At 38.2% G+C, this 10870-nt stretch overlaps 1 protein-coding gene across 1 annotated transcript in view; it reads right to left on the bottom strand.

The window, feature by feature from the left end:
* Positions 1 to 10870, bottom strand: part of GANC (glucosidase, alpha; neutral C) — a 63378-nt gene that overhangs the window by 32920 nt on the left and 19588 nt on the right. The window contains 5 exon segments of the mRNA XM_010848015.1: positions 1098 to 1251; positions 1479 to 1659; positions 2963 to 3059; positions 4806 to 4872; positions 6876 to 6921. Coding sequence (XP_010846317.1) covers positions 1098 to 1251; positions 1479 to 1659; positions 2963 to 3059; positions 4806 to 4872; positions 6876 to 6921 — 545 coding nt within the window.

The following is a 10870-nucleotide window of genomic DNA, read 5'->3' as shown; positions in this document are numbered from 1 at the left end:
CCTTCCTGGGTTTTTTTTTTTTTTTTTTTTTTTTTTTATAGTTTTTGGCATACAAGTTTTTCACCTCCTTGGTTAAGTTCCACTTCCTGGGTATTTTTTTTTTTTTGTAGTTTTTGGCATACAAGTTTTTCACCTCCTTGGTTAAGTTCCACTTCCTGGGTATTTTATTCTTTTGGATGTTACTGTAAATGGAATTGTCTTCTCAATTTCATTTTTAGATTGTTCATTTCTGGTGTATAGAAACACAACAAATTTTGTGTGTTGATCATGTACCATACAACTTAGGTTAACTGTGTGTGTGTATATGTATTCTTTGGGATTTTATATCATATAGAATCACATTGTCTGTGAATAGAGATAATCTTACATTTTCCTTTCAAAGTTGGACGGTTTTTATTTCTTTTTCTTGCCTAATTTCTCTGGCTGGAACTTCAACTACAATGTTCAGTAGCAGTGATGAAAGTGGGAAACCTCATTTGTTTCCGATCTTAGGGGAAACCTTGCAATCTTTCAGAATTGAGTATGAGGATAGCTGTGAATTTTTCATAAATGCCTTTTTATCATGTGGAGGAAGCTTCTTGTTATTCCTAGTCTTCTGAATGTTTTTATCATTAAATAGTGTTAGATTTTGTCAAATGCTTTTTCTGCGTTAATCAAAATGATCTCATATATCTTTTAAAGATAAAAATGCTTTAGTGCTAATCCCAGTGGTATGTTTTAATGGAGAAAAGAACATATAGAAGTTCAGATTGGGATACTGGTTACCTGAGATAGAGATAGAGAAAGCCCAGGGATTAAAGGGGTTAAAGGTAAAGAAAGCCCAGGAGCCTTTAAGGCTCCAAGGAAGGCAGATGGGTGAACATTAGTGACTAGAGAATGGAGATTACCAGCCCCAGTGGAATGTTTAACCATTCCGCTGGTTAAAGGGAATGGGATGAGATGCTGAATGGGATGAGAGTGGGAGGATAAATGCTTGCTTCTTAAAAAGTTGTTTACAAATGCTATATCATGTGCAAAAAATGTTAATTTACAGTGATTCTACATGGTTTAGAGGAAATACCATGGAACAAGAAACTGACATGTCCACATGCAAGTACCTGTAAGGTATGAATACTGCTTGAAGACATCAGAAGGAGTAGGTCCTGTCAACAGAAAAACATCAATGATCCCACTCTCTGACATCCAGTGCACATCAGTTCGAGACCCGACCTTTTGTTTAGCAGCAACTGGGCCCGTCTGGGTCAGTGTGTACTGAAAAAGGAATGAATGAAAGTCTGAAAAATGTCCCTCTAACCCTCAAGACCCACCCTTATGTGTATAATAGTCTGTTCCTTTGTACATACCAACAGCCTTCCCTAGTTATACTGTAAAGACTCTAGTGGCAGAAGATTGCCACTAGAAATCCCTAAACTATGATTACATTTCACTAGTTTTGTCTCTTCTGTAAGCATGGTATGCAGTCATGATCCGTAGCTCACCTTTACAGCAGGTTCTGTTTTGATCTCCACTAGTGTTTCTGAGGCATTTAGCCAAAAAATGCCTAGAGTTCTGCCCAGTTTGTGGGCCAGGAGATAAGGCACTGAACCATAAATGCCCATTTTGTCATGTATTTTATATCCATAGACATCCAGGTTATAAAGACGGTAAGCATCACTATCACTGAAACATACAAAGAAGGATTACAAATGACCATCATGTATATATTATTAGTGAATATTATAGCTCCATTCTCCTCTGCAAAGCTTCCCTTATAGCTCAGTCGGTAAAGAATCTACCTGCAGTGCAGGAGACACAGGTTTGATCCCTGGGTTGGGAAGATCCCTGGAGAAGGAAATGGTGACCCACTCCAGTATCCTTGCCTGGAAAATCTCATGGACAGAGGAGCCTGGTGGGCTGAAGTTCATGGGGTTGCAAAGAATCAGGCACAACTGAGCGACTAACACTTACTTACTTACTTACTTCCCCTGCAAAGACTTGGGTCCTATACATCTTTCAAAGCTCAACTCTTTACCACTTCTCTAAAGGTTTCCTGATTCAATCTGGCTGAATATGATCCTCCTCCTTTGATTCTTTTGGCATTTCTTCATGCTACTATTAGCATGCGTATCTCATGTCTTAGATATCTTTTCTGAGTATCTCTTATAAGGTGAGGACCATTTCCTACGAATCTTCCACAGTAGCATGCAAAAACTAAATTGACAGATTTGGTGAGTATTTCTCTGTCACTAAAACAAAACAATAGTATCCTAACATGCCTCCACAGCACTGAGTAAGGAAAGATTAGGAACTGAATTGAGGTAGGAAGCATGGAGCTCAGGCTGGTGTGAGAGCAACACAGTTTCTGATTCACCTGTCACTATGTCTACCTATCATCTAAACAGCATCTGAACCAGGCAAATTTGACCAGATCTTTCAGTTCTGCTGCTTCTTTGTCTGATACCTCTGGCATTTTTCAGTCAATGGTGTTAGTTGGAAATAATCTCCCCAAGGGAATCCAAGTCAATATGAGATGCCACACTTTTCCACTCCAGCTCACTGTCCTTTTTTTAGTAAAAGCCTTTTCTAGGTCACTGATCTTCACAGTATATTTCCCAGGGTTCCCCAGAAAGGACTTGAGAGACAAAAGCAGAACCCAGGAAGGTGATGTAACGAAGATCTTCCTGCTACTTCAACCATGAGTGTGTGCATGCTCAGTTGCTCAGTTCCGTGTTTTTATGTCTTCTATACTTTTAAGTTCAGCATTACAATTACATTGTCTAATTTTTGCTGAAAAACAAAATAAAAATTGAAAACCATCGTTCTGAGTGATCATTAAAGGGAAATTCTTAAAGCTCTACAAGCAATATCAAAGAGGGAAAGGCCAGGCACATATTAGCACTGACTCAGATATTGCACATATTTTCTTTTCAAACTTTTCCAGTCCAGAAACCAGAGCCTCCTGTATGAATTCTTTTCACTTTACCTTGTGTTTTTAAGTTGGTGTGATTCAGCATGTTGCGGGATTCCATAGAGATGCTCAAAACCATGCAAAGAGAAATCCAAACCAATGGAGGCAGGACCTACAGGGACCAGGAGAGTGACTGAGTTTTGCTTCTCAATGGGACAATCAATTAATGAAATTCAGTTAACTATAGGAATAGCAAGATGACTAGACTACGGATCAAGAGACCCGAGCCTGCCCTGACCAACCATATATGCTGACTCTCTGTACTTTGTTGTATTCAGGTGTTGTGGGGATACAAAAAATGCACAAGGCAAAGTTCTGGTCACTTATTAGTTACGTTTTCTTAGCTGTGTGCTACAGTTCTCTGTGTTCCCACATTTACAGTATATTTCTTTTCTATCTGTAAAATAAGATTACAAAGTTTTAGATTTTTTCCCTAAATTTTCCTGAACTATACTGCATATTTGTTTGCTTTAGGAAGAAGAGGGTAGTGATCACTTTTAATGCTTGCCAGATGAAAGGCTGGGTGTCTTCTGCCTGCCTGTTCATTCTTACTGCATACAAGAACTGTGAGGTCAAGGGCACCAGCAGTACCTCTCCTAGCTCCTCAATATACACCCCCTTCCCTGTGACTGTAGATGTAAAAATTTCCTTTAACCAAAGACAAAGTCCTTTATTTAACAATTATTTTAGAGATATGGGGAAAATGAAAGTAACTAGGAGAAAGAACATTGATTTAAATTTACTCTTGGGTAAAAGTATTTGACATCAAATGGTCCTTGTTTGGAGGAGTTTATGGAAAGTGGTTGCTATAGATAAGACACAGAAAGGATTATAATGTTACATACAGGAGAGCCTTGCTGCTGCTGCTGCTAAGTCGCTTCAGTCGTGTCCGACTCTGTGCAACCCCACAGATGGCAGCCCACCAGGCTCCCCCATCCCTGGGATTCTCCAGGCAAGAACACTGGAGTGGATTGCCATTTCCTTCTCCAATGCATGAAAGTGAAAAGTGAAAGTGAAGTCGCTCAGTCGTGTCCGACTCTTAGCGACCCCATGGACTGCAGCCTATCAGGCTCCTCCATCCATGGGATTTTCCAAGCAAGAGTATTGGAGTGGGGTGCCATTGCCTTCTCTGACAGGAGAGCCTTAGGGCTCCCCTATTTATAACTTTGGGCTACACTGTCAGTCCTGACCAGGACTATATATCAGTATATCAGTATACTAGGCTATAGAAATAGATACTAGATCAGAGATTCTCAAGGAGTTAAGAGAAGGTCCGTTATTCTACAGGGTAGGGAGGAAGGAGGGTAAAAGTCAGTATTTTTTCCAACTAAACAAGCCCCAAGTATTTGAAAAGTTATCTCCTAAAGAGACAAATTCCCTCCCTGCCACCTACATTCCCTAAGTCTCCGCTCATCACTAAGTGTAGTGAGAAATGTCATAGATGGTCACTCAACACTCACATGAATAGTGAGGAGGCTTGGAAAGGTTGAGAACCACTGGCTTGAAATGTTGGGGCTAATGAGCTGGGTTTCTCATCACTTGACTCTCATAAAAACAGAATGTAGAATTTGCAATTGATTCACTGAAGAGTGCAAGCAGTATGCCGACCTAGGTCCCTCTATGAGACCAGAAGCTTCATGAGGCCTATATTTCTCTTACACTCCCCACAAGTCATACACTCACTATTTCTCTGTTGCAATGCATTACTGAAGAATCGTGGTCCTAAATATGAGATTTCTGTTCACCTTACAAAAGTCATGTATTTAGGTGCCAAAGCTCAAGGGACTTTTAGATAGAAACTTCTGGCTATTTTGGAAAGAACTGTTTGGAAAGAACACTATACCAATTTCAATTGTACCATTAACTTTGACATCCACAAAATTTTCAAATTTCTCCTCCCAGAGGCCCAGTTCCTCTTGATTTTCCTGTTGGTACAAAAAAGAAAAAAGGTAGTAAACTAAGGCTATATATTGCAACACATGTGGTTACCACAATAGCACATTTATCTGATTAGAATACTAGACTGAGGAAATGAGTTCATCTTTTAAAAGACCAATTTGTGATATCAATATACAAAATTAGATCTGTGTTCTATATAAATGCCATTAATCATCCTTATGATCTACAGCTAACATGAATATATTTTTTATTGTGGTAAAATATATATAACAGAATTTGTCATCTTTAAATGTATAATTCTGTGACATTAAGTACATTCACATCATTGTGCAACCAACATCACAATCCGACTCCAGAACTTTTACATCCTTCCAAACTGAACCACTGCAACCATTAACAGTAACGCCCCATCTCCCCTCCCCCCAGCTCCTGACAACCACTTTTCTAGCTCCTGTCTTTATAAATTTGACAACTCTAGATAACTCGTATAAATAGAATCATACTGTATTTGTCCTTTTGTGACTGGCTTATTTCACTCAGTATAACGTCTTCAAGATTCATCCATTTTGTAGCATGTGTCAGAACTGCCTTCCTTTTTAAGGCTGAATAATATTGCACTGTGTGTACATACCTCATTTTGTGTGTGCATTCATCAGTCAATGACTCTTGGATTGCTGGATTGCTTCTACCTTTGGGCTACTATGAATACTATTCTGCTATGAACATAGGTACACAAACATCTGTTTGAGTCCCGCTTTTACTTTTGGATATGTATCCACAAATGTAATTGCTGGATCATATTGTAATTCGATGTTTAATTGTTTAGGAACTGCCACACCATTTGACATGAATATCTTTACAAGAGCCAAAATGATGGGAAAGCACTTTGAAAAATGTAGTTTTTATATAGGTAAAGCAAAACATTTAGAGTCAAATAACCTGGGTCTCTTTTGAGAGACTCTAAGCAAAGATTTTGGCTGAGATGAGCACTTTCTCTCACCAGCTTCAATTAGCCAGACTACAGGTTGTGTTACTATGCTGGGTGGAGAGGTCAACTGGGATGGTGACTGCTCAGGTTCGCAATCTTCTGACCTAGAGCTATGAATGTCCTACCTTTACAGAAGTCTCTTTTTCTCTGGTAAAATGAAAAGTTATAAAAGAATTGTGTGTGTATATAAAAAGCACATTTCTTTTTTAAAAGTGAGCTATTTTCCTGTTTCTAGGTTATTTCTTTATAATGAAAGCTCTGTAAAGTGAGTCTGTGTGTTGTGTGTTTGGTTCTTTAAAATCACGCCTGGATTCTTGATGCAGGGATTATCATCCTGAGGTCTAGATAGGTTTTAAAGTTTGTGAACGCCCTGAAATAGTATGAAAAAAATTTTTTTTTTCCTACAGAGATGGTTCATAGCTTTCATCAGATTCTTGTAAGGGGGTGTTTGACTCAAAACCACTACCTAGGCTATCTGACTAGAGGTCTCCCCAAAGCTGGTCTAATGTATTAGTGCAAACATGTGTAAGGCACAATAACTATGTTAGTTGTTCTGAAGGGTCAGTTTCAGTCAGTTCTCAAGAGGAAGAAGCATTTGTATTATTAAACTGGAAATATTTTTCACCTTCCTGATGACCATAGCTACTGTCAGAGACTCTTTGAAGATGCATGTGGCTTTGGATGAAGAGGTTTCTGGAACATCCATTCTCCAGAATTCAGCCAAAATAATCTTTTAGACACAGAAATCAGACCATGCATCTCTGCTGAAGACCTTTGCAGTTTTTCTTTGTTCTTAAAGTCCAAAAAGGTTAATGTGGCTTGGAAGAATGTAAGCTCCATGTAATGAGGGAATTAGATTAGTTCGATGATATACCACCAACTCCTTGAACAGTGCCTGGCCTACAGGAGGTCCCATTTATATATAGTAGAGCATTGACCAACTACCCATCTGTATAAGGGAAGAACAGACCCACTATATTTGTATAATGATGATAACAGTGGAAAAGATTTTTAAAAGATAAATTGCTCTATGTAGATTACCTGAGTGGTGTCAATTGATGCATCCTCCTCATTTTTCTTGGTAGCTCTGTTGTAATGCAAAAAAGTTGTTTCACTCATGGCAGGACCGACAATTTGCTCAATGATAAAAGATTTTCATTTCCAACTTTTGAGACCCCATACTTTATATCCTTTAACTTACTAAAAATAACATTATAAAAATAAGTTTACAAAATTAAACATTTATGGTGAACATTACCAAGAGCTTGATATCTTATAAAAATGTAGACAGATTTGAATTTTCTTGTTAACTCTTTTAAAAATGCATTAATCAGTTTTTTATTGTAATACATGCTCATAATACTAACTGCTGCTGCTGCTGCTAAGTCGCTTCAGTCGTGTCCGACTCTGTGCGACTCCATAGACGGCAGCCCACCAGGCTTCCCCGTCCCTGGGATTCTCCAGGCAAGAACACCGGAGTGGGTTGCCATTTCCTTCTCCAATGCATGAAAGTGAAAATGAAGTCGCTCAGTCGTGTCTGACCCTTAGCGACCCCATGGACTGCAGCCTACCAGGCTCCTCCGTTCATGGGAGTTTCCAGGCAAGAGTACGGGAGTGGGGTGCCATTGCAGGTCTCTAATTATAATAGTGAGTGAAAGTCATTCAATCATGTCCAACTCTTTGCGACCCCATGGACTATACAGTCCACGGAATTCTCCAGGCCAGAATACTGGAGTGGGTAGCCATTCACTTCTCCAGGAGATCTTCCCAACCCAGGGATCAAATCCAGGTCTCCCTCATTACAGGCGGATTCTTTACCAGCTGAGCCACCAGGAAAGCCCAATTATAATAGTGGATTCATCTATTTCTCTTTGCAGTTCTATATTCTTGCCTTAAGTATTTTGATACTCTGTCATTAGGCACATACACATTAAGGATTGTTGTTTTCTCAGGGAATTGACCCCTTTATCATTATGTAATGGCATACTTTATCCCTAATAACTTCCTCTGTTTTGAAGTAAGCTCTTTCTGAAATTAATAAAACTACTTCTATTTTCTTTTTCCTTTTTTTTTTAAAGATCACAATGCTCTCATTTATTTGAGGAAAAAAGAATTGTTTTGTGATATTTAGAAGAAAAAACAGCTTACTTACAAGTAAAATTCTTTCTCTTTGAAATGAGTTAGTTAAAAAGAAAACAATCTTTATTATATGAAAGAGTATCTTAATGTAACACACAAGAATATATTTTTGGATATAAAAACATAGTTATGCCATCAGCAGCATTCAAAATTAGCTGAGTATCTATACAATTACAAAAATTGATTCTTGTTCTAAGAAAAGTGTTTTAAAAGCTCATCATATTAGAATAGGCACAATATTCTGAAGACATATAAATTTCCCATGGGCTTTTGAACCATTCTTACCCTCAACTTCACAATCGGAATGTACAAAAGCAATGGAAGATCAGAGTTCAGAGATTGTTTATTTTTCCTTTCCTTGTTCAAAGTGTCTAAGACAGGCAAACACATTGAAAAAGGCAAAATAAACACTTTTCACAGCAGAAGATCACCAAATTGCATGTAAACTATGGTTCCCCTTTAGGACATTACAGAAGGACAATGTTTGTCTGTACTTCGAACAAGGCTCTTACCTCTTCTTGCAGCATGAAAGTTCAATAGACAGGGGACAACATTCTGCCACAGACCAATCTCAATCTGGTCTCCAAGAATGACTCCCAGGGATGAACAAGGATATTAAGTCTAGGTTACCATTTATATCAGGGAACTTTTGTCCATCTATGTCTATTTTTTGGTGCTGTTCATTAAATGTAGTGACATTATTTTGTTGTGAATATACAGATCAGTAGTAATTGTTTATTATGATGCTGCGGATTGATTTTTTACTTCAAATAGCCATGTTCCTCCTGTCTAGTGCACTCACTGTTCCCTGGTTTCAGCTCATCCTGTCTATAGAAAAAAAAAAAATTTTTTTTAACATATCCAAACCCAATATCAGTTTATCAGCTCCCGCCTATGAAGGACATACTTTTATTTGGTCAATTTACATTAACAATATAGTACAGTGTTAGTCGCTCAGTTGTGTCTGACTCTTTGTAACCCCATGGACTGTAGCCTGCCAGGCTCCTCTGTCCATGGGATTCTCCAGGCAAGAATACTGCAGTGGATTGCCATTTCCTTGTCCAGGGGAACTTCCTAACCTTGGGACTGAACCTGGGTCTTCTGCATTACAGGCAGATTCTTTACCATCTGAGCCACCAGGGAGAAGCAATATAAATAATTAAATGGCAGGAAATCCCTTCTGCAGGGTTCCACTAAGTAACAGAGTACAAAATAAATAACTCTGCTCAAGAGTCAATGTCTATCAAAGCCCCTCGCTCTCCAGTCATGTTTCTAACAATATGGTTGGCCTGTTAAACTTTAGCCATTTTAATATGTGTGGTAGTATGTCACTGTTGTTTAATTTGCAATTCTCTAATAACTAATGGCATTGAACATATTTTTCAAGTGCTTATTTGTCACTTGTACATCTTTGGTGAAATATCTGTTTAAATATATTATTTTCTTGTTAAATTTTGAGAGTTCTTTCTATATTATACATACAACTTCTTGATCATATATATGTTTACAAATATTTTTTCTTAGTCTATGACTTATCTTTGCATATCTCTTCATATGGTCTTTGAATGTGCAGGCATTTTTACTTTTGTTTATGTTCATTTAACCATATTTCTTCTTTTGTGGATCATGCTTTTGGTGTAATATCTAAGACCTCTGCCTAATCCAAGGTCATCAAGATGTTCTGATGTTGTCTAGAAGTTTTATGGTCTTAGATTTTACATTTAGGACTATATTATATTTTGAGTAATTTTATTTTTTGATTTTTCATTCTTGTTTGTGGCAACTTCTGAGCCCCTCATATGCCAAACTGGAATTTATAGATTCTTGCCTTTTCATTTTGTTCAAGTTTTTTTTGTTGTTGTTGTTGTATTTTGTTTTTGTAGCTATAATAAAGTTTAAAATTTCTAGGTAATCAAATCCATCTTTTTCCTTACAGCTCTTCAGTTTCTATCACATTAATACAATTAAAAATATTCTATATTTTCTCTTATTTTTATTGTGTGTGTGTGTGTTTAATTTTTATTTACCTGGAATTAATTTTTAAAATTATTTATTTTTAACTTTTGGCTGCAATTGATCTTCATTGCTGTGCATGGGCTTTCTCTAGCTGCAGCAAGCCGGGGCTGCTCTTTGTTGTGGTGTGTGAGCTTCTCACTGTGGTGGCTTCTCTTCTTGTGGAGCACAGGCTCTAGGGGCTTGGGTTTCTGTTGTTATGGCTCACCGGCTTAGTAGTTGTGGCTCATGGGTTCTAGAGCATGGGTTCAGTAGTTGTGGTGTATGGGTTGAGTTGCTCCACGGCATGTGGAATCTTCCTGGACCAGGGATCAAACCTGTGTCCCCTGCATTGGCAGGTGGACTCTTATTCACTGTACCACCAGGAAAGTCCTAGAATTCATTTTTGCTAAATGGTTTGAGGTTAAGATCTAACTTATATTTTTCCCCCTAGGTGGATAATCTAATTTTCCTAACACAAATATAAATAAAAATGATAGAAATATAAACTAGTACACAACCTCTATGGAAGGCAATTTGGAAACATCTATCAAAATAACAGATGTGCAAACCATTTGATCAGAAATTATACTTCTATGACTCTGGTCTATGGATATATTTGCATGTATGCAAAATGACACACATACAAGGTTATTCATGAAGTAGTTGTAAAACAACATCAGAAGTGATTTTAAAGTCCACTAATAGGTATTTCAGAGAAGGCGATGGCACCCCACTCCAGTACTCTTGCCTGGAAAATCCCATGGGCAGAGGAGCCTGGAGGGCTGCAGTCCATGGGGTCGCTGAGGGTCAGACACAACTGAGCGACTTCACTTTCACACACTGGGGAAGGAAATGGCAACCCACTCCAGTGTTCTTGCCTGGAGAATCCCAGGGACGGGGGA

This window comes from Bison bison, unplaced genomic scaffold (genome assembly GCF_000754665.1).
Source record: "Bison bison bison isolate TAMUID 2011002044 unplaced genomic scaffold, Bison_UMD1.0 scf7180017864259, whole genome shotgun sequence".
NCBI lineage: Eukaryota > Metazoa > Chordata > Mammalia > Artiodactyla > Bovidae > Bison > Bison bison.
This window is presented reverse-complemented; position numbering and strand designations above follow the sequence as displayed.